Below are 27,681 nucleotides of genomic sequence, written 5' to 3'. Positions count from 1 at the left end.
TCCTTACCTCCCCCTCCCCTTTCCCCTCTCTTGACCCAATTCTTCCAACAGCTGCCCTGGGCCCCAGGGAATTGTGGGGAAATAAGTCTGATCCTGGTCCCCCACCCCCACTCCCTTGTTCTGGCCAGACTGGGCAGGATTGACCACTGAGTGCTATTCTGGGGCCAGGGGAAACATACTGTCTCTGACTCCCAGACACCTGGCCCTTAGGGTTGATACTGACTCTTTTGTTGACAAGCTCTACTGTCCTCAGGACTAACATCTAAAACCCTCAGCCTGGCATCTGAGGTCTCCAGTATGACCCTAATGTGCCTCCTAGAGCTCCTGTCCCGTCCCCTCCTTCTCTAGTTAGGCTGACTCTTATCTTTGTTCATGTTGTTACCTATCCTGTAATTCCTTATCCTTCCTCCTTTTATATAAATACATCCCTCCCCCACCTAGGACCCAGATCTTGCTGAAGCCTTCCTTTCCCCATAAGCACAGCCCACTGGGCTCACTCTGAGCTCCTGTAGAATCTGAGATCCACACTTTCCCTACCCTGTGTTCAGTCTTGTGCTCAGTTATTCCTGGCCTGTGTTATATCATGTGTGTGGGTCTGCCTGTCCTCTGCCCAGACCCTGCAGCCGTGGGTCCCCCCAGATGTGCTGATCTTTTCTCTCTCTCTCTCAGATCATCACTCACATTCCTGAGGTAGAGACTTTAACTCTGCCCTCTGAAACAGAGACTGTGGCCCCAACTGCCCCTCCGAATGTCACGTTTGTCACATCCACAGTGGCAATCAGTCTCAATGTCACCACCTACAAAGTAAGGCCAGGGTCTGGGGAGGAGGAATGGGGGGCTGACAGGACCTGAGAGTCAGGTGTGAAGGAGGGAGGAAGAGAGGGATGGAAGGTGATTACTTGGGCTCAGAAGGAGAAATGATGTGTTTATTTCTCCCAACCCTTGTAACTTCTTACCAGGACCCTGGAAATGAGTCAGTTTCCTCTGAAGCTACACACAAGCTCCCTGAACCAAGGGAGGGCAGGGGTGAAGAATGGGGAAACTATACAATGAACCCCATCTATGGGCCAGCTGAGCGGGGGTCAGAGACCCAGATCTACATATTTCCTGTGAGTTTTGGGAAGGTCTTTGGGGAGTAAGGGACTTGAGGAAGATACGGGACTCTAGGAAGATAGGCTCTGAGGGATAGGAGACTCTGGTAGGGATAAAAGGTGCTGAGAGATGACCTCTGAGTGGCATGAGAAGTCTGAGAAGATGAGGATATCTCTAAAGGATGAAGTACCCCCTGGGGAATAGGAAACTGGAAAAATTGGGAATTTGGGGAAAATGGAGGGCTCTAGGGGTATTTGGGTCTCTGGGAAGTTTTAAGACTCTGGGACATAGGAGAATTGGAAGCAGTGGGAGAATGGAAAACTTTAGGGGGCTGAAAAATTCTGGGTGATGGGTCTTTGGGGGAGACCTAGTGGTCTGGTGAATAGGGAACTCTGGAGGAACTCTTGTTTCCCAAGTTGCTCTAGGAAGGTTGAGGGCCTGGGTTACAGGGCCTCTAACTAGGGGGCAGCATGGTGGTACCATAGGGTTGATACTTTATCTAACGGGGGAGAGGGGCTGGTTGGGGTTTGTGAAGGATTCTGAGTCTCTGTAATTCTGAGTCTCCTCTTCCCTTCCTCTTCCCCTGCATCCTAGAATGCTGGTGAAAAAGGGCAGAAAGGGGAGCCAGCAGTTATTGAACTGGTGAGTAGGGGGCAGTAATCATGAGGTGCAGGGTAACATCAGGGGAGGGGGCACTGTGACTAGGTGTGGGCTCATATTTGTGTTTCTCTCACAGGGCCAGCAGTTTGAGGGACCCCCAGGACTTCCAGGGCCTTTGGTGAGTGTTAACACCCCAACCCTTTCTTTCTTCCTTTCCTTTCTGTTATCTCACCTTCCCAGCTCCTGGCTCCAGAATGAGCTTTAGTAATCATCTCCAGATTGACTTCCATTCTTCTCAATCCAGGGCCACATAGCCAGAGAGGAGGCTGGATGAGAATTAGTGGGGAGGGGAGGGGTTTGTCTTTGAATTGGAAGTCAGTAAAGTTTAGTGAGAGGGATTATTGAAAGGAATTTGGGGGATCATTGAGGCTCGGGGCCGGTGCTTGAAAGGGAGACAGTTACAGTGGTTATTGTAGGAGTACCTGGTGAGGAGTTATTGAAGGGGAACAATGATGGGGCTCAGATAGAGGGTAGGGAGGGAGGGGTCTAGAGGGGTCAGTTGGAAAAAGGTTTTTCATGACTTTAATATGTTTAATGGGTTTCCTATTTCTCACCTTTCAATGGTGGGGACAGTGTGGAAGGAGGGAGAGAACTTGAAATTGGAAAATAATTTTTTTTAAAAAGGGGTCAGTGATGGAGGTCAATGATGGATGATCAGTGGGGAATGTCAGCATAAGGAGGTCACTATGGGAATCATTGAAGGTGGGATCAGTCTCAACCCCAGACATCTTTTCAATTTTAACTCCTACTTTTCTCTTCTCACAGGGAATAGTTGGCCCTTCAGGCCCTCCTGGCCCACCTGGCTTCCCTGGGGACCCAGGTGAAAGGGTAAGGAATCCAAGCATGGAGGGAGAGATGAGGTTTGGGGGACACTTCAGAGACTGGGGGGAGGTGGAGATTTGGAATTCCTCGTGCCAAAGGGGAATGAGCCTGGGAAGAAGTCCTGACTCAGGGAATTAGAAGACTTTGGTCTGAATTATGGTTCTGCCACTTAGTACCTATGTGATCTTGGACAAGTCATCTAAGTTTGTTAAGCCCCATTTTTCTCTTCTGTAAAGCTAAGGGACTGGACTAGAAGACCTCTAAGCCCTCTTCCAACATGCCCCCAACCAATGTTACTCTGTTTCTGTTTGCTCCTTTTCTCTTCCTGTGGTCCCCACACCATTCTGTCTTGGGCTCAATGAATCTCTTTGACTGGACATGGCTTTTCATCTCCTCTCTCTTCGTCAGGGCCCTGCTGGTCGTCCTGGCGTCCCTGGAGTGGATGGTATCCGAGGTCTCCCTGGAACTGTGATTATGATGCCTGTGAGTTAGGAAGGGGAATGGGACTAGAAGGGGCTCAGATAGTGGAGGGGGCCCTGATAGTGGAGGGGGCCCATGTCTTCCACATTCCCTAGTATACGTGGGTATGGGAAGGAACCTTGATCTATAGGGAAGAGGCTGCCCCTCCATGGTATAACTGCCTTTCTCCCCACTGTGTGTGTGGGCTCTGCTGTATTTCATTGGGTGGGATGCTCCTCTGTGGTTCCACTTCACCTTCCCCCATTGTGTGTTCGGGGGATCCTTATTTACAGATGAATATCCCTCTGTAGCCTCTCTGTCCCTTTCTCCCCAACTGTATGTACAGAAGGAGGTTCTGCCATTTGGTGGACTGACTCTCCGTTTGCCAATTTCACCCTATTCTTAAACATTGCTATGGCAATGGGGAATCCATGAGCAGGTTGTCCCTCTGTTGAGCTCCCTTATTTCCCTTCCATGTGTGTGTTTATGAGAGGGCTTTGACCTACAGGTTTGGGGAAGGCTTGTCTCTCTTTGGTCCCTCCCTTACTCACCATTTCTATCTCCTCAGTTCCAATTTGGGGGTGAGTCCCTCAAGGGTCCCCCAAGCTCATTCCAACAGGCACAGGCACGAGCAGTGCTACAGCAAGCCCAGGTGGGAGCCTACGTGGGTAATGAGAGGCTTATGGGAGGAATAAGGGCTCAAGGAGTTCCATAAGAGATAAGGAAACTTTTGTGGAGTTAGTGGGGGCTCATAGAAATTTAACTGGGGTAAATGAGGGGCCTTAGTGGGTAAGGGAGGGTATGGGTGGATAATTAAGCATTCATGGAGATAATAGATGGGGATATGACTGGAGAAGATAATAGGGTGACATGGCAATGGAAGGGCTGTTGTGGTTCATCATGGGCTAATAGGGACATGTCCCTTCTGTATCTCCTTCCAACCCTGAGTGGGGAGGCTCAGGAGGGACTTTGGATGATATTCCTCTCTACTCTCTGGGGAAGAGTGGCTTGGTGTCTGTGGGGATCATGAAAAGGATCTTGGGGATGTATTAATATCCCTCTCCAATTCTCCAGCTCTCCATGCAAGGCCCTCCTGGCCCTGTGGGGCTCACAGGTCGAGCTGGACCCTTGGTGAGTTGGAGGCAGGACCTGTAATGGGAGGGGCGGGGTAGAGGGTAGAGAGGAGGCTTGCAAAGGAGGGAGGGAAAATGAGTGAGGAAGATCAGTTCCTATGTCACCCCTAGGTGGGTCACTTCTTTCTGCTCATTCACTCTTTTAACTCTTCTACCCTTGTTCAGGGTCTCCCTGGGTATCCAGGTTTGAAAGGAGAAACAGGGATACCAGGACCACAGGTGAGTTTTTTGGGGGTATTGGTATCTGACCAATGATGACCAAGATGAGAGGGATCTTTTCTGTGGGTAAGGGTACAAGAATAAGCTAGTTTGGTGGAAGGACTGAGGGAGGTGGCTAGGGCCTCTGTGTTTATGAATCCTTCTCTTCATCCTCCCGGGGGTTAGGGTCAAAGTTGAGGCACCCTAGGATTTTCCTACCTCTAGTCTCATTTTGTTTCTCCTACAGGGTCCTAGAGGTCTACAGGGCTTACCTGGGCCTCCTGGAAAAGAAGGAAAACAGGTAAATGATCTAGAACTTTCATTGACCTTAAATGACACTGCCATTCTTTTCTAGAAATATGGTGTGACGAAAGGAAGATCAGGGACCTCTAGTTCTATACCCCAAGAATCTTCTGTTTCATTTTTATCTGGTCACTGCAGTGAGATGAGTGCATAGCAGTTCTGGTTGAGAAGCAGGTCTCACAGGGCAGAGAGCCCTCTGAAGGCACCCCTCTCTCTTGCCACTCCAGTTTAGCCAGTGTGACAGGAGGGTAGCCAAAGGTATGGGGAGGAGCGCCATGTCTTCTCACCTTTCTGTCCCCTCTCTCTCTCCATCCTGACTACAGGGTCGCTCTGGAGCAGATGGAGCACGGGGCCTCCCAGGGGATACTGGACCTAAAGTAGGTGATGGGGATTTGGCAGCCACACAAGGCAGTGTGGAGTGTCCCAGAGTTCAAAGCTCAACTCATATCTCTCTGAACAGGGTGACCGGGGTTTTGATGGCCTACCAGGGCTGCCAGGGGAGAAAGGCCAAAGAGTGAGTGTCTCAATACCCTTCTTCCCCTTGGAGAATTATTTTCCTTCCTATGTATTTCCTGTGCCCACTCTCCCTTATCCTTTCCCCAGGGAGATATTGGCCATGTTGGGCAGCCAGGGCCCCCTGGGGAGGATGGTAAGAAGGTAAGATGGGGGAGGAATGTTGGGGGTTGGGTATGGGGGAAGTCAAGGTTAGATGGCTTGTCTGGGGGCAGGGTGGAGAGGATGAATTATTGCTAGTCTGACAAGACTGGGGTTATAACCTCGGTGCTAGGGGTGGGATTCTATATATGTAGAGGGTTTTCCCCTACTTTAGGAAGTCTTTCTTCCAGGTACAACTTCCCATCTTCATGGATCATTTATTTATTTATTTGTTTATTCATTCATTCATTTGTTCATCCATCCATCCATCCATCCATCCATCCATTTATGTATCTACTTATTTATTTATTTACTCACTTATTCATTCATTCATTTATTTAATTATTTATAGGGCTCAGAGGGGCCTCCAGGGCCCAGGGGCCAAGCTGGGGAGCCAGTGAGTATACTGAACCCTGAGACACCCATCACCCCATACCCATTGTACTGGGAGAGAAGAGGGACTAGACAATTTCTAAGGCCTTTTCAGGCTCAAATCCATGACTATGATCCTAGCTTTCCAGAGCAATGCCAAGATTCTCAATCCCTACCTCAATCTCTCTCTCTTTGTCTTCTTCTGCCACTGACTGCTGTGTGTGTATGTGTGTTGCACTTGAATCTAGATAGAGATGATCATAACCGAGTTAACAGGGATGGTGATCATACCTTCTGTCTCTTCCAGGGACCTCGGGGGCTGATTGGTGCAAGAGGCCCCCCAGGCTCCCCAGGACAACCGGTAAGAAGTCTGTCTCTGTCTTTTTTATCTCTCTGAGATTCTGTATCTCTGTCTCTGTGTCTCAATTCTCACACCCCTTTGCCCTCAGGGTGTGATGGGGATAGATGGACCTCCTGGTGCCAAAGGAAATGTGGTAAGGGTTAATTTCTCCCTCAGACCCTCCCCAACTCTTCTCATGGATCCTCATCCTCTTTAACCTTCAACCTCACTGACCCTACTCTTTCCTAATAACTTCCATTATCTTCTTTAAACTCCCCCTTGCCCCTTTCTCCCCAGGGCATCCCGGGAGAGCCAGGCCCTCCAGGTCAGCAAGGAAATCCAGGACCCCAGGTATGTGACAAGCTTGAGATGGGGTGGGGAGAGGGGATGGACAAGCACTGAACAATGAGGTCATTCAGACTTTTCAGAGTCCCTCATCCCAGTCTGCCAGCTTCTGAGCTTATGAATCTTCTGCATGGTTCTTTTCCTCTTCCTGCCCCCCTTTCCCACACTCCCTACCTGTCTCTTCCAGGGTCTCCCTGGATCACAGGGACCAATTGGGACACCAGGGGAAAAGGTGAGTGAGTGATTCTCTCTTCTCCCTGTTCTCTGTGGGGGGAAGACCTTGACCAGATGCCTCATTCGCATCCACAGGCCTCCCTTCCATCTGTCTTATGGCAGGACATATCTATTTGAAGGTAGCACCTAGCCCTACACCTGTGGTTTTCAAGGAGTGTACCATGAGATATCAGATGTTATGTTATTGCAGATAAGAGAATATTGACAAATAATTTTGTTTAATATAAATCTCATTCCCTAGCACACAAGGTACAGGAAATATAACATTTGTGAATTAAACAAAACTTGCCCATTACCTATACACGACCCCCATCAAGCTACATCAGACTTTGAAATCACAAAGCACTCAACTCAATCAGCTGTTCTTATTGAAGGGAAAATGTGCGGGTACGAGTATACGTTCCAGAGATGCTAAATGATACATTCAGTGTGCCACAATTTCGCATGGCAACAAATATTGTGCTATGAGCAAAAAGAGGGTGAGAAATCAGGATGGAGTTAAAATCTGGCCTCAGACGCTTACTAGCAGTGTGACCCTAGGCAAGTCACTTTACCTTTGTTTGCCTCAGTTTCTTTATCTGTAAATTGAGGATAATAATAACACCTACCTCCCAGGGTTGTGAGGATCAAATGAGATCATATTTGTAAAGCACTTAGCTCAATGCCTGGCACATAGTGGGCACTTAATACATGCTTATTCCCTTATGGCCTTATAAAACTATTATACTTCACTCTTTGTTTTATTTTCTTTTTTTTGGTTAGGCAATTGGGGTTAAGTGACTTGCCCAGGGTCACACAGTTAGTAAGTGTCAAGTGTTTGGTCTGAGGTCGGATTTGAACTCAGGTCCTCCTGACTTCAGGGTGGTGCTCTATCCACTGTGCCACCTAGTTGCCCCCTTGTACTTTACTCTTAACACTGCTGAACCTCAGTAAATATGGATGACCATTCATATTCTATTCTTCCAAGAGCTATATGGCTGGTCTGGGCTATCTCCAAGGTGGGGAGAGGGTCACAGAATTTCAAGATCTATGATTTCTCACTTCTACCCCACCCTCTCACTCTAGGGGCCCCCTGGAAAGCCAGGAATTCCAGGCATTCCAGGAGCTGAAGGCCCACCGGTGAGGACTGGAGTAATGGGGGAAGAGGGTGTATGGAGGAATGAGAGAGTGGTCCAGCAGTAGGGAGGGGGTGGTGTTGTGGGAGAAGTGGAGAGACCAAGGATGTTTGGGAGTAAGGGCTAAAATTTGGGGATTAGGGAGGAACTTGGGGGATTATGGGAACGTCTAGGCTTTGGATAGCTGGCTGACTCCTGACGTTCCCAGGTGTGTGCCCCCCACAGGGTCATCCCGGCCATGAGGGCCCTACAGGAGAGAAAGGGGCCCAGGTGAGTGTACTGAGAAGAGGGGTTGAATTCCAGGGTTGGGGAGGCTTGGGACTTGGGGATCATGAATTGAGGAATAGCGGGCTGTGGACCAGGAAAACGGTTGAACAGTGGAACTTGGAGGTCTGGGAGTTTAGGGGAGGTACAAAAGGATTAATTAGAATGCTTACCCTGCTTTAATCCCCAGGGTCCAGAAGGGCCCGAAGGCCCAACAGGATATCCCGGGCAGCGAGGAGTGAAGGTACTTAATATCCATGATTTGTGGGCAAAGTGGGCAGAACTCCTTATGTGGGCAATCCATAGGAACTATTTCTAGGAATATACCCCAGTGTATCCACTATGGACCCTTGGATGTATGGAGAGAAGGTCAAGGCCTGGCTGGTCAGGGTGTGGACTGCAATCTGGGGCACAAAGTCATATTGTAGCCCAGTACAGAGTCACATTGTAGCCAGAGTACAGAGTCACACATTGTGTGACCCAAGAATGTTCCAGGGGCTTCCTAAGTGAGACAAAGGGCTGGGATGGAATGTTGGGCTCCCAGGACGGAGGGAAGAACTGAGTCTCTTTATAAAAGGGCAGAAGGAGCCTAGAGGCAGACTGTCTGGGTACCACCAATCAACTGCCCCCCCTACACTACATACCCATATGACTCTAGGAACCAGATAGGGACTTAGGCAAGCTGACCAGGGTCAAAAAAGTCAGCCCACTTTATATGCTCCAAGTCCCACAGGTAGCCTGTCTTCCTCTTCAGGCCTGCCCTTAGCATTGGTTTTAACCTGTGTTTATCTTCATGTGGATGGGCATAGAGATGAACTGGGAGGGGGTCACCTATCAACACTCACTAGGAATCAACACCTCTGGCTAAGATCCCAGTGAGTAGTGACAGATTTTTTTCCCTAGCTAAGGTAGAATGGATTGTGAGACCCCAAACCATGCATTGCCCTGCAGAGGGGCTCTGACCACTGACTTTATCTCTCCAGGGCACATCTGGTAACCGAGGCCTAAAGGGGGAGAAAGGCGAGAAGGTAAAAGGGCAAGTGGGGTGCCAAGATTCTTTCCTCAATTGTTTGAGGCCCTTTCTGTGCCCCTCCCCCATGTTCTTATTTTTAACTTTTGTGCTTTCCCCAATCCAGGGAGAAGATGGTTTCCCAGGCTTTAAGGGTGATGCAGGTCTAAAAGGAGATCGAGTAAGATTAAGGGGTGAGGGGTAGATGGAGGGGGTGTGGGAGTGGGGAAAAGGTGAGGAGCTGAGTTAACAAGGGGCATCTTCACTGTTCCAGGGTAATCCTGGACCTTTGGGCCCAAGAGGAGAGGATGGGCCTGAGGGGCTGAAGGGTCAGGCAGGGTTGCTGGGTGAAGAGGGACCCCCAGGCCCAGCTGGGGAGAAGGTATGAAAAGAGAGAGCACTCTCTCCAACCTCCTCATTGGCACTGCTTTCTCTATTTGTGTCCCTGTGGCTTTGATTCTGTACCCTCTCACCCCCGATTGTACCTAGCTGTCGTCTGACCTCTGGCCTGGCCTCTGGTCACCCCCCAGAGGGCTGATTTCTCTAACCTTTGCCCTCTTTTCTCTGGGCAGGGCAAGCTTGGTATCCCAGGTCTCCCAGGATATCCAGGCCGTCAGGGCCCTAAGGTAAGCGGCTGGAGGATGGGCAGGGGGCTCCAGAACCCTGCCCTGTGCCAAGAGGGTGAGGAGAGGGAGAGCTAGGCACAACTAACTGGAGTTTATTTAGCCTCTGTGGAGTATGTACCAAGGGCTGATGAGATTGCTAAGCACCCTGGCAATATGTATAGAAGGGTAAGACATTCTTTACCCTCGGATACTCACAGTCTAGGAGAGACTCGGCAAGTGGGCCAGAGGAGGGCAGCCAAGGTGGTAAGGAGACTAGAAACCATGCCATACAAGGGAAAAACCGGGAAGGTTTGGCCTGAGGAAGAAAAGACTTGGGGGAACCCTAGCACTCCTCTTCAAGTATTTAGAGGATGGTCCTAGGGAAGAGAGACTTAATTTTATTCAGTTTGGCCACAGAGCCACCCACAGGGAGCAGTGGGTGGAAGCAGCAGAGATCTCAGCTCAATGGAAGCAAAAGCTTCTTGACAATTAGAGCTATTCTGAAGTGTGATGGGCGGCCTGGGGTAGTTAATATGGAATGGGGTGGGGGGGGAGGGGGGGAGCTGCCCATCACTGGGGTATTCATGTGGAAGCAGGTGGAGAGTTTTTTTTTTCCAAGTCTTACTTATGCCTTTTTATTTTACATCCCTCTCATTTATGGAAGTACACCTTATCCCTCCCTACCCCACAGTGAGTCTTACCTTGTAATAGAGAAAAAGCAAAACAAAACAAAACCAAGAACAGATTCTGTATACTATATATGCATATATATACATATACATACATACATGCATGCATATATACACATACATATACATAGATAGATAGATAGATACACCCTGACACTATTGGATGACAGTTTGAGGAAGATATTGTAGGGGCCAGGAATGGGGGGATGGAATTCTCAGTGAGGTATGAGTTACACTAGATAGCCCCTGAGGTCTCTTCCACCTGTGAACCTCTCTGCTTTTATGACCACAAGGCATATGGCCTTTCAGAGGAGAGAGAGATGCCAATGAGCCAGAGGGGAACATGGAGGAGGCGGCAAAACTAAGCCTTGGAGAGGGTACAATGGGCAGAAAGGACAGGGAAGGATGTTCCGTGACAGGAAAAAAGTAAATGTTGGCAGCATCTCCCTCCTTCTCCTACCTCCCTGCTGCCCTAGCCACAACCCCCATCTCCTCTCTGCTTCTCCCCACTCAGGGATCCAATGGGCTTCCAGGGCCACTGGGTCTGACAGGAGAGAAAGGGAAACGGGTAAGCAAAGAGCAGGGGGAGAGATGGTGATCGAGTGTGTCTGAGTGAGAGAGCGTGCATGCGCTTGTGCAGTGGTGGAGGTGGGGACTTACACCTTCCGTCCCCCCTTCATTCTGTCTGTCTGTCTGAGCTGTTTCTCTTGTCCAGCTATGCTGATGTGGCCTTACTCTCAGCGTTCTTCTCCCTCTCAGGGGAAGGCTGGTCAGCCAGGAGAGGAAGGAGAACGGGGACCACCAGTGAGTAGCTCTTTCTTCTTCTATGTCCCATCACCCAAACTTTTGCCTCTTCCCTAGGTGAGGCTTGTGATGGGGAAGGATGGGTGGGAAGGATGGGCGAGAAGTGGATAAGTGGAGAGAAAAATAGAAGGGAAAGGATTTGGACTGCCCCCTCCCATTCTATCTCATTGCTTTCTCTTCTTAGGGATCCCGTGGAGAGAGAGGACAGAATGGTTCTACAGGAAAACCAGGTCCCAAGGTATGGGAGAAGGTGTACAGAACCCCCTCCAGAAAGACCCCTTTTTTCCCTTTCTTACAACCCCTGACTGACAGTGAAATCCTCCCAAACCTCCTGAGAGTGGAATATTGGAGGGGAGGGGAAAATGCATGTTTTGGGTCAAGGTCCTCGCCCAGGACCTTTCAGAGGGGAACCGTCTGCATCTTGATCTCCCAGTACCTCCCAACATTTCCAGTTTAGTCATTTCCTGAGTTGAGCGTCTTCTTTCTGTCCCAGGGAGATGTAGGCCATGATGGTGCTCCCGGAGTTCCTGGAGAAAAGGTCAGTGGGGGCACAGGGAAGAAGCTGGGGGTGGTATTGGGCAGACTCCTGTTAATAAGGGTTGGGAAAGCTAAGTCCTGGAGGTAGATATACTAGAGAGTGTCCAGGCAGAGCACCGGCCTTGTAGTCAAGAGGACCTGAGTTCTAATCTGGCCTCAGACACTTACTGTGTTATCCTGGGCAAGTCACTGAACCCTAATTGTCTCCAAAAACACTCCAAACAAAAAGGAAATTGCATATTAGCATTATTTATGTTTGATCACATTTTATTTTGTTAAATATTTATTTATTTAGCCACCCTCTTCTATTCCAGGGCCTACAGGGTCTGAACGGACCCCCTGGATTTCCTGGGCCGAAAGGACCTCCAGTGAGTTACTCTGCTCTGGGGAGTGGGGGAAGAGGCTTAAGGGGTGGAGGAGGGACAGAGACTTAGTGTTCTGAGTCTCCTCTCTCTTACTGCCCTGAAAATCTTTCTGCAGGGCCCTGCAGGGAAGGAAGGAAGACCTGGTCACCCTGGGCAGCGAGGGGAGTTGGTAAGAGTTGCCCAGACCTACCTATGTCCTGTCTATCTCCTTCCCCACGTTGCCTCCAACTCTCCCTCCTCAGACCCCCTGAGGACTTATCTATACCGTTCTTCCCCCCCATCTTCTCACCCCTCTTATAGCTTGTTCGTGTCTTGCCCACTCCCCTGTGTTGCCCCCAAACTCTTTTCCCAGAATTCTCCCACATTCTTTTTCCATGTCCTCTCCCCATTCCCCCCAACTCCTTTCCTCCAAATTCTGCTCATGTTTTCCCAAGGCCACCCTCTTTCCATGCTTCCCCTTCTTCCATATCTCCCTCATGGCCTCCCCAAGTCTTTTCTCCTGGTTCCTCCAGCAAAGTGTCATGGAAGAAGGAACTGGATTTGGAGGCAGGACACCTGGGTTCCATCCCCAGCTCTACTACTGATTAATTGTATGACCTGGCACAAGTCACTTCTCCTTTCTGAGCCTCAGTTTCCTCATTTGTAAAAGAAAAACAATAATACTTGTACTACCTCCTTTCCAGTCTCAGTTTTCACATCTGTTAAATGGGAATTACAATAGCCCCTACCTCCCAAGATTGTTGTGGCCATCAGATGAGATAATATTTGGAAAGTACTTTGCAAACCTTAAAGGGCTATAGAAATGCTAGTTATTATTGTTATTACCTCCTGGGTTTGCTGGAGGAAATCAGTTATTATTATTTTACTATTATTATTCAGCACATCAGAACTATATCTTATGTTTATCCTTCTTTCCTCCTCAGGGTTTCCAGGGCCAGACAGGTCCCCTAGGACCAGCTGGTGTCATTGGCCCCCAGGTCAGACTGATCTCAAGTGACCCCATTCAAGCTTGGGGAGGCTCTGGATCCATGGGCTAGGGAAAGGGTCAGATATGGTTGGGACAAATTTCTTGCGGTCCAAGGTCGCTATTCCTCCCGCACCCCTCAGCCCCTCTGGTTATGTCAGAAGGCCAATTCTGGGGTGGGTAGGGTCTGAGGATCACAGCACCTCTCTCCCATTTCCCACTTTCCAGGCTCTCAGACAGGTCCTTTCCATCTTTTTTCCTTAGGGGAAGACTGGTGAAACGGGTCCACTGGGTGAAAGGGGCCATCCAGGCCCCCCTGGGCCCCCTGGAGAGCAGGGGCTGCCAGGGCTGTTGGGAAGGGAAGGAGCCCAGGTAAGACACCCCTGGAGGCTTGAATTCTCCTTTTGAACTTCCCAGGGGCAAATCTCAATCCCTAAAGCTTGGGGGTAGGGCAGGAACACAGTAGAGTTTAGCATGGATCACAGCTTCCATAGTGGGAAAGTGTGAGTGTATGGTTCATAGTCCCTCTTAGTGGCTGGGATATAATGTCTCTGCCCCATTCTGTGACAGGGGGACCCTGGACCAGCTGGTGTCCCTGGAAAGGATGGCCCCCCTGGTCCCCGAGGCTTTCCTGGCCCTCGAGGAGCCCTTGGAGATACAGTGAGTATTGGCAACCTTGTGTCCTTAATGAGCAGCTTGCCTCCCTCATCCTGCCACCTGTGTGTCCAGGGCTGGGTCCTGCCCTCAAAGAGCTCAGTGTCTGGGGGGAAACAGAAGGAGCAGATCCAGGCCCTGCCCTCAGGGAGCTTACAGTCTGGGGGGAAGCAGAAAAGGAGCAGATTCAGACCCTTCCTCTCAGAGAACTCACCTTCTGAGAAAAACAGAAGGAACGGACTCGGGACTTGTCCTCAGGGAGCTCTGGGGAGTGGGATTTGGAGGAAGGGGATGGACTCACTTGAAAAGAGAGCAAAAAAAAAACCAACAAAAAAAAAAACAAAAAACAAATGAAAAAAAAAAAAGAAAAGTGATCCAAAAGTTTACATGTGATGGAAGCTATCCATAGGGTGAAGGTTCTAAGTGCTTTGGGGCCTCAGAGGAAGAGACATCTCAGGAGAACATAGGGGAAAGCTCACAAAGGTGAAGGAAGCATGAGCTGAATCTTGATTTGGCTAGTTGGTATAAGGGAGAGGGGAAGTATGTGGAGGAATATCTCAAATGGAGAATGACTGAAGAAATCTTACTTTGTATCACCTCACACATCTCCTTTCCTCTCCCAAGGGAACAACTGGCCTGAAGGGGGCACAGGGCCCCCCTGGCCCCATCGGTGCCAATGTAAGTATAGCGCTGGTCTGGGCACTCTTGAGCATTGGAGTGGGGGATGGGGCAGTCCACAGGGAAACCAGCCTGAACTGGACTCCTCTGCCCCACCCCCACCTTCCGCAGGGTCCCCCTGGAGAACGAGGTCCTGTGGGCCCTGCTGGGGGCATTGGGTTGCCTGGTCAAGGGGGTGGACAAGGGCCTCTTGGCCCTGCTGGAGAGATAGGAGCAGCAGTAAGTAAAGAAGACAGTAAACCCACTCCCCCAGACCTTTCCCGACCCTCTCAGGCCTTCTCCAACACCATATAAGCTCCCTCAGACAACTAACCCTCTAAGCTTCCCCTGCCTCCCCAAACCCTACCCTCACTCCTTTGTCTTGCTTCAGCTGCCTCATGGGTTCCTCCATGTACCCTGAGGATTTGAGGTCATTGCTTCCCCATCCCCTTTCTTAGCCCATTATCCCATTGGGAAGCAGGGGGGTACATGGCTCCATCCAGAGCCCCTGGTGAAACCCTCCCCTCTTAGGGAGAGCGTGGACCTCCTGGCCCCACAGGGAAAGACGGGATTCCAGGGCCTCCAGGCCTCCTAGGACCAGCTGGAGCTGCAGGGCCGGCTGGGGAAGATGGGGACAAGGTGAGGGGGAGGAAGAGGTGAATAACAAGAGGGAGAAAGAAAGGGCTTTGGTGGGGAAGAAAAGATGAGGTGGTGGGCTGGGACTGGGGGTAGGATTCTGTTTTAGCTTTTCTTTCCTCCAGGGAGAAATGGGTGCCCCAGGCCACAAGGGGAGCAAAGGTGACAAAGGAGAGCCGGTGAGTTGGGCAGGGGAGACTGCATGTGATGACAAGGGAGTCTAGGGAGATGGTGAGAGGGTTGATATTGATCTGGGGGACACCAAGTGGGAGAGATAGAAGAATTTCCTTGCTATGGAACCCACAAGCTGAATCTGAGGTGGAGTTCTCCTTGTCTCCAGACATTTCTGACTCTTTGTCTCCTCAGGGTCCCCCTGGACCAACAGGGATCCAAGGTCCTGTCGGACACCCAGGCCTTCCAGTGAGTGTCTTCCTGCCCCATCCCCACCCCAGGGTTTAAGCAGGGAGGAGACTTACCAAGATCATATGCCTCAACTCTGTTGTCATCCCCACCTCCAACTCTGATTAATGATCTCTAAATTCTAACCCCCGACACTGATTCCTGACCACCAGCTCTGGAACCACATTCTCTCCTAGGGTGCAGATGGGGAGCGAGGACGCCGGGGTCCTCCAGGCCTCTTTGGGCAGAAAGGAGATGATGGCGTGAGGGGCTTCCTAGGAGGTATTGGCCCTCCTGGCCTACAGGTAGGTGTGCATGCAGAGGTGGGCGTAGGTTCCAACCACTCCCTAGGGGTTTTCTCTTGTTGGTTGTGGCTCTCTCCTATCCCCACCTGCAATGTCCTCTCTTACCAGGGGATGCCAGGACCACCAGGAGAGAAGGGAGAGATCGGAAATGTGGGCTCCATGGTATGTATGTTGCCAAAGCGCAAGGCCATTCATTTGTGCTCTTGAATCCCCAGTATGGGAGGGAGGAGGCAATGAATCACAAGGGTTATTTGTGGTGGGGGCTCTGCGTTACTGGGGGGTAATTTAGGGATCACAGAAGTACCTTAGAGATAGTCTTCTCTGGGGCTCTCTGACTGTCCAACCAAATTCCCTTGTAGGGTCCTCATGGTGCTCCAGGTCCCCGAGGACCTCAGGGCCCTAGTGGGTCAGAGGTAAGTGAATTTGTGTCTCGAGGCTCCATGGAAAGGGCAAAAGAATAGCTGATCTCTAAAGGGGGAGGATCATCTAAAGATGACACAGCCCCACAGCTCTCATGTATTCCTAGTTTGTGGGAGCATTTCTAGGGGTCAGATTTCTTTCTCTCCCCCATTCTCTCTAGGGACCTCCAGGGCTGCCTGGGGGCATTGGTCAGCCAGGTGCTGTTGGAGAAAAGGTAAGTGAAAAGGGAAGGTGCTGGGAGGTTTGGGAGCAAGGCCCTGGATAGGGTCACATTTTAGTCCTTCCCTCCTACCCTGGGAGAGTGGATTGCTCTTGGGCCTTTTCCCCTTAGAATCTCTACCGTGCCCCTAAGCAGTACCTTATCTGACCTCCACAACCCATTTCCTCCCATTCTCCTTTCCCTTTCTGTCTCTAATACTCTTCTTTCCTTTAGGGGGAACCTGGGGAAGTGGGGGACCCTGGTCCCCCAGGCAAGCCTGGCCCAGTGGTAAGTACCTTAGCCCCTTACCCTTAGTTTCCCTCACCCCTACCCCTACTCCCCTATAGTTGTGCCCAATATTATGAACTCAGTTCCCAGAGGGAGCATTTTAGAACTGCTTAATCTCTGGCTATTTGGACAGTCCTAGGCCATGTTGACCCCTGACCCCGGGCTGTACTGACTGATGATCCTCTGTGTAGTACCAGGCCATACAAATGTCCCTGCTCTCTTGGGTATTCTCAATCCCCAATTATCCCTGATGCCCTCCAGGGTCCCAAACCACACTAACCCCTGACCACCATCTCTATGAAGGGACCCAAGGGAGAGTTTGGTGAAAAGGGTGACTCAGGACCATCGGGGGCTGCAGGGCCTCCAGGGAAGAAAGGCCCTCCTGGTGAGGATGGGGACAAAGGGAGTCTGGTAAGTTCTGGGGACTGTGAGCAGTTATAGGGGAGGACTAATTAGAAGAATTAGACTAATTAAAAGAAGTTCTATCTAGAGCCCCACATCCCATCCTGAAATAGTCTTTCCACTGCTGAAGCTAATGGCTCCTAACTCACCATTTTCAGTCACTCTTCCTCCATGAAAGGAGCCCGCTACACTGTGATCCCCTCAAGGACAGTCAGGTTTATATATCTTCTGCCACCACCAGCACAAGGCTGAACACTCAAGAGGTATCTGTATGATACCTATGAGTGAGTGCATGAAAGAGTGAATGAAAGGACCAAGTCAATGAATGAGTATGGACAATGAATGAATAAATGAATGAATGGATGGATGAGTGAATGAATGAAAGAATGGTTGAATTGAATGATGAGAGTGAGTGAAAGAACAGCCCCTGGTCCTCTGGCTCTAGTGGCCAATAGGCGCTTGTGTTTGGATGAGGGGTTTCTGATACAGAACGTTTATGGCTACTTAGAGTAGCAGCCACTCTATTGTCTTAGTCCCAGTGACCCCCAAACTCTTAGAGCTCCAGACCCTTTTCTAAGTCTCCCCCAAAATATGCACTCAGGAAAGACTGAGTATTTAGCTCTCAGTAGTAAGCAGGCAAATAGGTGGACAGACTGTGACCCCCTGTTCTTGGGATTACAGGGTCCTACAGGATTCCCTGGAGACCCTGGTCCCATTGGAGACCCTGGTATTGCTGTGAGTATGGCCCCAACCCCTTTTCCTGGTCCTTCTGCCCATATTCTCCTTTTATGTTCTCACCGCTTCTCTTCATCAGACTTAACTGGGTCTGACTGTACACTTCTCCCTTTCCATGCTGGCTGAGCCCAGCATTCCCCTCTAACTTTCTCCACCAAGTTTCTCCTCATTATCAGTGTTAGATTCTAAGTATGAATACACCAGTTTTTACCTGCCATCATACCCTCCAACTCTGTCTGCATCCTTCCCCCTAGGGCAAAGAAGGTGTCCAGGGGGAGAAAGGAGACCATGGGGATGTCGGGGCTCCGGTGAGTGAGGGGCTGAGAGCCTGAGAGTGGGGGTGAGGATGAGGGGGGAAGGTGGGAGGAAAGGAAAGGAGCCCTGGATGTGTTTACTTTGATTCTAGTCTCAGTTCTACCACTGTCTGTGTGACCTTGGGCAAATTACTTAAGCTCTCTGGGCCTCAGTTTCCTCATCTGTAAAATAAAAGTTGAACTAGAAGACCTCTGTGATGCCTCCCAGTTCTAAAACCATGATCCTGTGACTCAATTCAATTCAATAAACATATATTAAGCAAGATATATATGTCTGTATGTATGCCAAGGCAAGCACTGTGCTAAGCACTGGGAATGCAAAAAGAGGCAAAAGGACAGTCTCTGCCCTCAAGGAGCTTACAATTTAAAGGGGGAGACAACATGCAAACAAATATATACAAAGCAAGCTGTATGCAGGGTAAATAGGAAATACTTAAAAGAGGGGAAGCATTGGAATTAAGAGCAGTTGGGGAAGGCTTCCTGTAGAAGGTGAGATTTTAGTTGGGTCTTGAAGGAAGCCAGGGAAGTCAATAGTCAGAGTGGAGGAGGGAGAGCATTCCAGGCATGGGGGATAGTCAGAGAAAATGTCTGAAGAGAGGCGTTGTGGGGGGGAGTTGGTGGACCTGGGGGTATGCAGAGAGGAAAGTAGTGGAGGAGGCAGCTGGGTGGGAGAGGTCTTTCTCCTGACTTCAGAGGTCTCTTGGCAGGGCCCACCTGGTGCCTCTGGGGAGCCTGGCCCTCCAGGGCCTCCTGGGAAAAGGGTAAGTGATCCCCTATGATTGCCTTTGGCCTAAGCCTGTCCCTGTACCAGTCCACCTCCTGTGCTCCACTATGGAGCCAAATACTGACACACTCAGAAGCAAAGATTCCCATAGCTGGAAATAATTTCAGGGATCATCCAGTCCAACCCTTCTCTGAGCAAAAATCTCCTCTAGCATCTCCCTAACAAATAGTCATCACCAATGAGGTGATGAACTGAAGATGCAAAATGAGACATACAATTTTGTATATGGTAAGGTGGGAATTTGCTTTGCTATACTTTGCATACTATTTATGAGGGTTTTCTTTTGCAATTTGTTCAGTTGGGGATGGGGGAGTGGGAGGGAGAGAAAATTAGCTAGTTCATTGGAAAATAAAAAAAAATTTGTCACTCAGCCTCACACACATTCACACACACACACACACACACACACACTCTTTCTTTCTCTAGGGACCTGTTGGCCGTATGGGTCATGAGGGCAGAGAAGGGGAGAAAGGGGCCAAGGTAAGTCCTCCCTTACCCTCTATCAGTTTTTCCCCCTAAGTCCTTCCTTCACACCCTGAACCCCTGGAATCACATGCTGATTATAGTCATCCTTTAGGCTCTTAAATTGGAAGGGCTGCCCCCTGGGGTGAAAGGGCAGAAGTCCCCTGGTAGAGCAGACTTGAAGTCACTTCTTTGCACAGTGTGTGGAACATAGTAACACCTGATAAATGTTTGGTTGATCCTGTGAACTCTCTCTTCCCAGGGTCAGCCCGGTCTTGATGGCCCTCCTGGTAGGACAGGCCTAGTGGGTCCAAGGGGCCCTCCTGGTCGGCTTGGGGCTGAGGGTCTCCCAGGGATTCCTGGCCCCTCGGTGAGTCTGGGGAAAGAGGCTGTGGACAGAAAAAATCTTTGGCTGCAGTCCCCAGTGGCAAGGAAGGATGGCATAGCTCCTTCCTTTCTTTGTATGGGCCCTGGGGGTGGAATGGCTAGTTGGGCACTTATATTGGGCTCCTATCTTAGGGGGTTGGGTCCTCCTTTACTGGACAATGATGATGTCCTGGGCTCCTCCTTCTCCCCAGGTGGGCCCTGCATGGGTGGGTGGGGAAGGAAAGGATTCTACATTAGGAAGTTGGACAGAGACCAGCACCCCATACACACTCCTCACTCCGTACCCAGGAGCTCATACTCTACTATTTTTGGATCTTTAGGGTGAACCAGGTCTTCTTGGCCCTCCTGGACGGATGGGTCCACCTGGGCCCCTGGTAAGCCACTGTTCTCATCCAGGAAATCTATCCCATCTAGTCCCACTGATACTCATGGCCTCTGCTGACTAGCTACATTGATGGATCATGCACACTGAGCATCCTACTGACCATCGTCACTGATGGGATTTGGGGCCAGAAAGGTGTTGGGAAGGGGTGTCTGGGCTCCCTCCCTTCTGGGTAGCTCTGGGGGCTCTACAGTAACCACTTCCCCCCCATCCTATTCTTACTTTGCTGGCTCAAGGTGCAGACATGCTTATGCCCAAGTGGATGTTGACATGTGGCACTGACCCCACCTTTCTCTCTCCAGGGGCCCAGTGGCCTCCCTGGCCTGAAGGGGGATCCTGGCTTGAAGGGGGAGAAGGTAACAACCCCTGTGGTCCCCTTTCAGTCTCCTGTGCCCTTATCCATTAATCTTTCCCCTATCCCTCTCTCAGCTCTTGGGAGGAGAAGGGATCAATCCCTTTCATCCCCACACCCACTTCCCTCTCTCACTCAGGCCTGGGTGAAAGTGTCTCCTTTTTCCCCCAGGAGCCTCACCTTGAGGCTTCCTTCTCTTTCTGGTCCAGAGACTCATTCTCTCTTTCTTCTCTCTAGGGTCATATTGGGCTAATTGGCCTAATTGGCCCCCCTGGAGAGCCTGGTGAGAAGGGAGACCAAGGGATCCCAGGGGTACAAGGTAGCCGAGGCCCCAAAGGAGACCCTGTGAGTGTCCCCATGGAGTCAATATCTTTTTTGGGAGGGGGTGGGGCAGAATCCATCCCTGGGTTTGAGGGAAAAGGATAAAATGTATTTGTCTAAGGTGGCTGGGAAGAGATCTCTTCTGAGGGGTGGGGACAGGGCGTAGGGGCTCTGTCCCTAAGAATTACTGGAGTACAGGGAAGGTTGTGTCTGAAGGATCCGAAAGGGAGCAAGGGCCTTGTTTTCTGGTGGAGAGTAGTGGGATGGGGTGGGCGAAGGGGGAAGCCATTGATAATATTCAAAAGTGGAACCTCTGTCATTAACCCTGATGTCCTCATTCTTCCTCCTGTAAGGGTCTCCAAGGCCCTGTGGGCCCTCTGGGCCCCCCTGGGTCCCCAGGCTTGGCGGTGAGTATGGAGAGAAGTTTGTGGGGTGTGTTTGGAAGTGGGGAGATCATAGACTAAATCTGGCTAGAAACAATGCTTCATCTCTCTCCCTTTCTCTTACAGGGTCCGTTGGGGCAAAAAGGATCCAAAGGGTCACCAGTAAGTATTAACACCCCCACTCATTCTAAGCCCCTTCATTACAAGGAGCAGTCCATGCTTACAATGCAGCCAGAGAGCACAGGAGATTCCAGCAATGTAGGGAAAGCCCTTTTCCCAGACAGGACCCTACCCTTCCCCCTAAATGGGAAGGGGAAAGTTGAGGGAGGATTCAATCACTGGAGCAGTCCCTCCTAGCTCCTAGTCCCCTCCTAAGTCATTCATCTCCACAGGGATCCGTTGGCCCTCAGGGAGATACAGGACCACCAGGACCCCCTGGACCCCCGGTGAGTCACCTCTGCAGGGATAAGGGCTCAGGCCGGAGGTTGGGAACCTGAGACATGGAAGTGGAAATGGAGCCTCCAGTTTTGCCCAGCATCCTGGCTTACCTGCCCCACCCCCACCCCACACCCCTCCCCCCCACCACACCCTAGGCCCTTTGTAGCTGGGGCACCTGGCCCAGACCTGTCTGAGGAAGAGAAAGGAATCCATGAGTTCCATGGATTCTCCAAGTCTGCACTGTGTCTGTGTGTGTGTCTCCATACCTCACTGTCCTTATTCCTATCTCTCCTCCCTCACTTCTCCCTTCTTCTCTATCTTTATCAATTTGTCTCTGTCTCTGCATTTCTATCTCTTTTCCATTTGTCACTTTCCCTCTGTCTCTTTCTAGACTCATTTCTCTCCCTGTTCCTTTCTCTGTCTCTACTTCTGTGTCTCTGTAGAGTCTCTACCTCAATCTTCCTCTCCTTCTGTCTGTCTCTCCAGCTCTGTCTCCTCTTCTGTCTCGTTTCTGTCTCTATCTCCACCTCCACCTCCACTCCTGCTTCAGTCTCTATCTCTCTTTGTCTCTCCATTTTGCCATCTCTGTCTCCACCCCCATAGGGCCCCCCAGCAGAGGTGGGGGAACTCCTACCCATGGGGGGGTCCCGCCGGCGGCGCTCAGCTGAGGGAGTCCCTGGGCCCAGTGAGAGTGGCCTGGAAGAAGTGTACGCCTCCCTCAGCTCCTTGAAGAGTGAAATAGATCAGCTGAGAAGCCCTCGAGGGACCCAGGAGAGCCCTGGCCTGGTGTGTAAGGAGCTTGGCAGGAGCCATCCCCATCTGCCTGATGGTGAGCAGCCCTGGAGGGCTGTGGGTATCTAGGAGGTGCTGGGTCTGGTATTCAGGGGCACAATGCCTGAGGAAAAGAGGCAGAATGCCAGGGTTAGGGAGGCCCCAGCCCAGCCTGAAGGATGGGAGTGGATAGTGGATAACAGTGACTGGTGCCTCAATGGACCAACTCTTGCCTTGTCTCTCTTTCAGGGGAATATTGGATTGATCCCAACCAGGGTTGCTCAAGAGATGCTTTTAGAGTTTTCTGTAACTTCACAGCAGGAGGAGAGACATGCATCTTTCCTGACAAGAAGTTTGAAGGGGTAAGTAGAAGTCTTGGGATGTTCCTTCCATCTCCTCCCCTCCCCTCCCCTTTCTCTCCTCCTCTCCTCCCCTTCCCCTCTTCTCCCTTCTCCTCTCCTTTCCTCTCCCCTTTCCTCCCCTCTTCTCCCCTCCCCTCCCTTCTCTTCCCCTCTCTTCCTCCATCTCTGCTTTCCTTACCTTTCCTCCCCTCTCCTCCCTTCCCGTCTCCTGTCCTCCCCTCTCTTCTTCCATCTCTGCTTTCCTCTCTCTCTTCTCCCTTATCACTTTTTTATTCCTCCATTTTCTCTCCTTCCTCTCCCTCCATTCTACTTCCCAACCTCCTGGGCCTTGGGGAACTACATTGTTGCTCCCAATTCTCAAGGCCATGTTTCCCCTCTGACTTGGTTTGATGTGATAAATGCTGACACAGGGCTCCTACTGGCTCTACTTGACCTTCATACCAGCTCCTTAGAACTTCTTGGGAAAAAAATTGGCCATTTCTCTAGGAAGCCAGACCCCCGCAGTCAGTGAGTTCAAGAGCTCCTAGTCAGTGGGAGCTCAGGTGTTCAGATCACCCTAGTCAGTGGGTATTCAAGTCGCCCAGTCATGGGGATCTCAAGCTCTGGTCATGGCTCAAGAGGACCTGGGGCTTGTTGGCTGGAATGGGAGAAAGGATTTATGGCCTTCTCCACAATCCCCTCCCTACATCATCAGCCTTTCTAGGCTGCCTCATGGGTCAGACCACAGGGGACTTGGAGGGAAGGGGTGGTGGCAAAGAATTGCAAGTGAATGACCTTCCTTAATCCCTCTCCCACTTTGGCCTTAGGTAAAGCTGGCTGCCTGGTCTCGGGAGAAGCCAGGGAACTGGTATAGCACATTTAAAAGAGGGAAGAAGGTGAGAAAGAAGAGGAAGGGAAAAAAGGTCCGGGTTGGGGGCGGGCAGAGGCCTGGAATGGAGGTAGGGAATAAGTTTGGGTTCAGAGGATAGAGATGGGAATGGGGACTAGACTGAGTAGAGTTGGGGCATGAGATGAAGAAGGGGGTTAGGGCTAAGGATGGGGACTTGGGAAGGGAGCCCCAGCTGTGTGGCCAGATGTGGATTGGTGGGAAGCAGGACCAGGGGATTCTGATCAATGATACTCAATGCCCTGGCCCCCAGTTCTCCTATGTGGACTCAGATGGCAATGCAGTCCGTGTGGTGCAGCTGACCTTCTTGAAACTATTGAGTGCCAACGCTCGCCAGAGTTTCACATACATCTGCCAGAACTCTGTGGCCTGGCTGGATGAGGGGGAGGGTGGCTACAGTCACTCCCTCCGATTCCTGGGGGCTGATGGGGAAGAACTGTCCCACAACAGCACCTCAGACATCATACAGGCCCACCACGATGGCTGCAGGGTGAGGGACTGGAGAGGCAGGGCCCTTGGGAGGGGGTCTGGTAAGAGGGGGCTGGGGACTCCACTGGGGAGAAGAGGGGAGAGTAAGGGGCAGTGGGGGAGAAGGGGCCATGGTTTATGGGGCTAGAGAAGGGTGAGGGGGTGCTATGATTGGGATAGATGACCATACACACAACTTCCCTTCAGTGGAGTGGGAATGATGGTGACCCGAGAGCTCCTTTCCAGGATTCTCTCCAATGCCCATCTAATGTATCCATTTCCCACTCACCACTCCCCAACTCAGATGTGATTTAGAACAGTAGAAATTTTGTCTCTGTATAGTCAGAGGACTTAAGCTCTGTCTCATACTAGTTGTGGGACCTTGGGCAAGTCACTTAACCTCCGTGGGACTCAGTTTCCTCATCTGTCAAATTAAGGGCCCCTGAGGTCATTTTCAACTTTAGCTCTCTGATCCCTGTCCCACAGCTCCGAAAGGGCCACGCTCAGACAATCCTGGAGCTCCGATCTTCTAAGGTGGGCCAGCTACCCCTCAGGGATGTGGCCGTGTCAGACTTCGGGCAGACAAACCAAAAGTTTGGATTTGAGCTGGGCCCTGTTTGCTTCAGCGGCTGAACTTCGATGGGGCAAGGAAAGCGGAGCCACCCCTGGATACAAATGCGGGGTGGGGCAAGGCAGAGACACTAGGGCAGAACAAGCCAGAGCCGTACCCAGAGCAGATGGATGAATGGACAGACATCATGGTGCTGTGGCTGAGAGAATTATTTATCTTCCATGCCTGTGGCTGTGGAAGCCTGTGGTTCACTGGTGTACTTTGTCACTAATGCAAGTTTAACCTCCTGGTGTCTGGGTCCCCCCATTCCAGGGCCCCAGCTCCTCCCTCCTAGCTTGACACAGAATAAGGTCATGGTTTTTTCGATGGCCCCTACTCCCCAGTTCCCACTTCTCCTTTGTCACGGGCTCCAGGGATTGCAGCAGCTCCTGTCCAGGTGCAGGTGGGTCTTGAGCTCCTAAATAATGAACTTTTCACAGGATAAAGCTGGCCACCTCAGGCCCCTCCAGACCTTTGGTGCTATGACCCTAACTTTAGTGAGGCACTGGACCCTTCAGATGGTTCCCTGTCCCTGCCCAGGGTGGGTCAGTGGTGAGGGCAGGCCAGCCCCTGGATAGGGTGGGGGGTGGGGGTTAAGAATGATGGTGAGCAAGGATCCCCACCCCCTGCCCAGTTCTTCCTGACTCCCAGTTCACTCACCCATTTCCTCCTCCCCAACTCAGGTCTGGCCTAGAGGGAACTGGCCTTCAGGAGGGTCTACTTCAAGAGGGATCTGGGTCTAAGGGAGACATTCTCCGGGTGGGTAGGGGGAAGGGCTCACGTAACTCAAAGGCCCAGGACCAGCCCCTACCCACACAGCCCCCCCTCACTCTGGCTTTCCTCTGGCCTTCATTGTCCTTGGTGCTGTTGGGGGCTCGGGGGCAGCTGTGCAGGTGCCTTCCATGGTGCTGCCTCCTTCCCTTGTTAATACAAATGTGTATTAAAAGGAAACATTGGAGTTTTATTCACTGGTTTCCAGAGTCACCGCCCCAACTGGTTCCCTTTCCAGCTGGTTGCTAAGCAACACCTTCAGAGCCAGGATGCCAGTCCTAGGCAGAAGCAGCCCAGATGGGGAAGGGACCAGCACCCAAGTGGTCTTGCTGACACGCCTTGCCCCCACCCCAGCTGCAGCCACAGCTGCAACCCACCAGGGTCAGCTTGGCCTGAGGAAGTAGGATCTGTGGAGTCTAGAAATAAATCAAGGAAGCTGGGAACTAGGTCAGGAAGACTTGCTCTCCCAGAGCTTAGGGGAAGGGCAGAGGCACAAGGAAACAGCTGCCTCCTTTCCAATAAGAAAATTAACCTACCTAGTGAGACTGCAAAGGGGGGCTTCTGCCGAAGAGGGGTTGGAGCACTGCCCCCCTCCCCAGCTTTGTCTTTGTTATTCTTTCTGTCTCTATTTTTGTCCCTGACCCTGTCTCCCTTTCTCTCAGTTCCCATCCTCATCAATCTCTGTCTTTGTCTCTGCCCCTCCCCCTGTTCCCATCTCAGTCCCTCTCTTACCCTTGACACCAGCTCTGTCTCTGTCTCTGTCTTCCCCCCCCCACTCCCTATAGCACCTCCCATCTCCATCCCTTTCTGTTCCTTCCTCTCTGTCCTCATCTCTATTCTTGTCACATTTCTGTCTTCATCTTTATCCTTTTCTCTGCACCATGTCTCTATCTTTCCTCTCCTGCCCTAGTTCAATCTCTCTCTGGTCTGTCTCTGAGCAAGCTAAGACAACCTTAGAGGCAGAAGGGCACAGGGAAAAAGAGCACTGGAGCTGGAGTCAGAGGTTCTGGGTTCAACTTCTGGCTCTGACATAGGCTCTGACCTTGGGCAAGCCACAACCTCTCCTCAGTTCCTTCATGTATAAAATGAGGAGATTAGACTTGGTAACCTCCAACGTCCATTCTAGCTCTGAATCTATGATTCTATGACCTTTCCCTAATTGACTCTGGTTAGGCTAATGGTATGATGGACCTGACTCCAGAAATGTCTTCATGAAATGGGCATCTCCCTGATAAGGACTAAAAGAGGGTGGGAGTGTTTCCCTTAACAGGATCCCAGTGGCCTGTCTTGCTCAGGAGGTGGGGCAGCAAACCTGGGCTGGTGACTGGTTAGGCATGGAGGAGAGTTTCTAGATTCCATTCAAAAAGCATTTCTAAGTGCCTACTGTGTGAGCAGGGGAAGAGATTTAGAATGATACAGGAACCTTATTCTCAAGGGGCTTATACAGAATGGAATTCAATCCCACAAGCATTTATTAAGTACCTATTGTATGCCAGAACCTGTGCTAGGCCTTGAGTTACAAAAACAGAACAAAAATTAATCCTTACTCTCAAGGAGTTTCCTTATAATGGGGTGTTGGAGTAGATGGTATAGTGATAGAAGTAACAGGTACCATGGAGATGGTGCCAAGACATGTGTGGCCTTCAGGAAAAAAGTTAGATTTCAAGAGTACCAGATGGGGAAAAGGAGATGAAGGGGAGCTTGTTAATAAAAGAGAACCATAGCAGGACCTGGGGTGAGGAGAGTAAAGGACTGCTAGTAAATTGCTTTCCTCAACCCCCTTCCCACTTTAGCCTTAGGTAGAGCTGGTTATGTAGTCTCTAAAGAAGCCAGGGACCTCATGTAACATGGTTCTGGTTCTTGGAATCTGGATTTTATCCTAGGCACAATAGAGTACACCAGAAGGTTCTTGAGTAAGAGAGTGCCATACACTGACATGTGCCTTGTAAAGATTATTTGGGGAACTCTGTGGAGTGATTGGAAAAAAGAAAGATGGAAAGCAGAGCAAAGAATGAGGAAGCCAATGCAATAGTCATGAGTTGTTAAAAGGGGATAGATACAAGATATGTTGTGGAAGTAGAATGGGCAAGATGACAACTGAATGGATACTGGGAGTAAGGGAGAGTGAAGACTTGAAGGTCACCCCAAGACTATGAACTTGAGTCATTGGGATGATGATGCACTTCCACAGAAAAAGGGAGTTTGTGAGTAGGGCAGGTTTAGAGAGTGGGAGTGGCAATGGGAATGAGCTCCATTTTGGATATGTTGACTTTGAGATGCCTCTGGGACATCGAGGGGGAAATGCCTAGCAGAAAAAAATGATGAAGTGGG

The 27,681-nt window shown here is 50.8% G+C and overlaps 1 protein-coding gene across 1 annotated transcript in view; it reads left to right on the top strand.

Annotated features, from left to right (window-relative positions):
* COL5A3 (collagen type V alpha 3 chain) overlaps positions 1-25,530 on the top strand; it is a 33,279-nt gene extending 7,749 nt beyond the window's left edge. Inside the window, exons 7-67 of the mRNA XM_027857811.1 lie at positions 670-804; positions 960-1,109; positions 1,687-1,734; positions 1,829-1,870; positions 2,518-2,580; positions 2,983-3,057; positions 3,602-3,685; positions 4,108-4,164; positions 4,332-4,385; positions 4,612-4,665; positions 4,991-5,044; positions 5,128-5,181; positions 5,271-5,324; positions 5,674-5,718; positions 6,001-6,054; positions 6,143-6,187; positions 6,331-6,384; positions 6,566-6,610; positions 7,678-7,731; positions 7,953-7,997; positions 8,182-8,235; positions 8,975-9,019; positions 9,128-9,181; positions 9,275-9,382; positions 9,573-9,626; positions 10,809-10,862; positions 11,054-11,098; positions 11,283-11,336; positions 11,592-11,636; positions 11,950-12,003; positions 12,116-12,169; positions 12,924-12,977; positions 13,229-13,336; positions 13,535-13,624; positions 14,243-14,296; positions 14,408-14,515; positions 14,807-14,914; positions 15,037-15,090; positions 15,278-15,331; positions 15,508-15,615; positions 15,724-15,777; positions 15,975-16,028; positions 16,196-16,249; positions 16,469-16,522; positions 16,826-16,933; positions 17,606-17,659; positions 17,914-17,967; positions 18,681-18,734; positions 19,184-19,237; positions 19,482-19,589; positions 19,927-19,980; positions 20,291-20,344; positions 20,578-20,685; positions 21,015-21,068; positions 21,171-21,206; positions 21,437-21,490; positions 22,086-22,311; positions 22,503-22,615; positions 23,422-23,490; positions 23,755-23,991; positions 24,456-25,530. Of these exons, the coding sequence (XP_027713612.1) occupies positions 670-804; positions 960-1,109; positions 1,687-1,734; positions 1,829-1,870; positions 2,518-2,580; positions 2,983-3,057; positions 3,602-3,685; positions 4,108-4,164; positions 4,332-4,385; positions 4,612-4,665; positions 4,991-5,044; positions 5,128-5,181; positions 5,271-5,324; positions 5,674-5,718; positions 6,001-6,054; positions 6,143-6,187; positions 6,331-6,384; positions 6,566-6,610; positions 7,678-7,731; positions 7,953-7,997; positions 8,182-8,235; positions 8,975-9,019; positions 9,128-9,181; positions 9,275-9,382; positions 9,573-9,626; positions 10,809-10,862; positions 11,054-11,098; positions 11,283-11,336; positions 11,592-11,636; positions 11,950-12,003; positions 12,116-12,169; positions 12,924-12,977; positions 13,229-13,336; positions 13,535-13,624; positions 14,243-14,296; positions 14,408-14,515; positions 14,807-14,914; positions 15,037-15,090; positions 15,278-15,331; positions 15,508-15,615; positions 15,724-15,777; positions 15,975-16,028; positions 16,196-16,249; positions 16,469-16,522; positions 16,826-16,933; positions 17,606-17,659; positions 17,914-17,967; positions 18,681-18,734; positions 19,184-19,237; positions 19,482-19,589; positions 19,927-19,980; positions 20,291-20,344; positions 20,578-20,685; positions 21,015-21,068; positions 21,171-21,206; positions 21,437-21,490; positions 22,086-22,311; positions 22,503-22,615; positions 23,422-23,490; positions 23,755-23,991; positions 24,456-24,602 (4,425 nt within the window). The 3' untranslated portion in view covers positions 24,603-25,530. The remainder of the gene's footprint in view (positions 1-669; positions 805-959; positions 1,110-1,686; positions 1,735-1,828; positions 1,871-2,517; positions 2,581-2,982; positions 3,058-3,601; positions 3,686-4,107; positions 4,165-4,331; positions 4,386-4,611; positions 4,666-4,990; positions 5,045-5,127; positions 5,182-5,270; positions 5,325-5,673; positions 5,719-6,000; positions 6,055-6,142; positions 6,188-6,330; positions 6,385-6,565; positions 6,611-7,677; positions 7,732-7,952; positions 7,998-8,181; positions 8,236-8,974; positions 9,020-9,127; positions 9,182-9,274; positions 9,383-9,572; positions 9,627-10,808; positions 10,863-11,053; positions 11,099-11,282; positions 11,337-11,591; positions 11,637-11,949; positions 12,004-12,115; positions 12,170-12,923; positions 12,978-13,228; positions 13,337-13,534; positions 13,625-14,242; positions 14,297-14,407; positions 14,516-14,806; positions 14,915-15,036; positions 15,091-15,277; positions 15,332-15,507; positions 15,616-15,723; positions 15,778-15,974; positions 16,029-16,195; positions 16,250-16,468; positions 16,523-16,825; positions 16,934-17,605; positions 17,660-17,913; positions 17,968-18,680; positions 18,735-19,183; positions 19,238-19,481; positions 19,590-19,926; positions 19,981-20,290; positions 20,345-20,577; positions 20,686-21,014; positions 21,069-21,170; positions 21,207-21,436; positions 21,491-22,085; positions 22,312-22,502; positions 22,616-23,421; positions 23,491-23,754; positions 23,992-24,455) is intronic.
* Positions 25,531-27,681: the final 2,151 nt, after the last annotated feature.

This window comes from Vombatus ursinus, unplaced genomic scaffold (genome assembly GCF_900497805.2).
Source record: "Vombatus ursinus unplaced genomic scaffold, bare-nosed wombat genome assembly UNPS02012319.1, whole genome shotgun sequence".
In the NCBI taxonomy this organism is placed as follows: domain Eukaryota; kingdom Metazoa; phylum Chordata; class Mammalia; order Diprotodontia; family Vombatidae; genus Vombatus; species Vombatus ursinus.
This window is presented reverse-complemented; position numbering and strand designations above follow the sequence as displayed.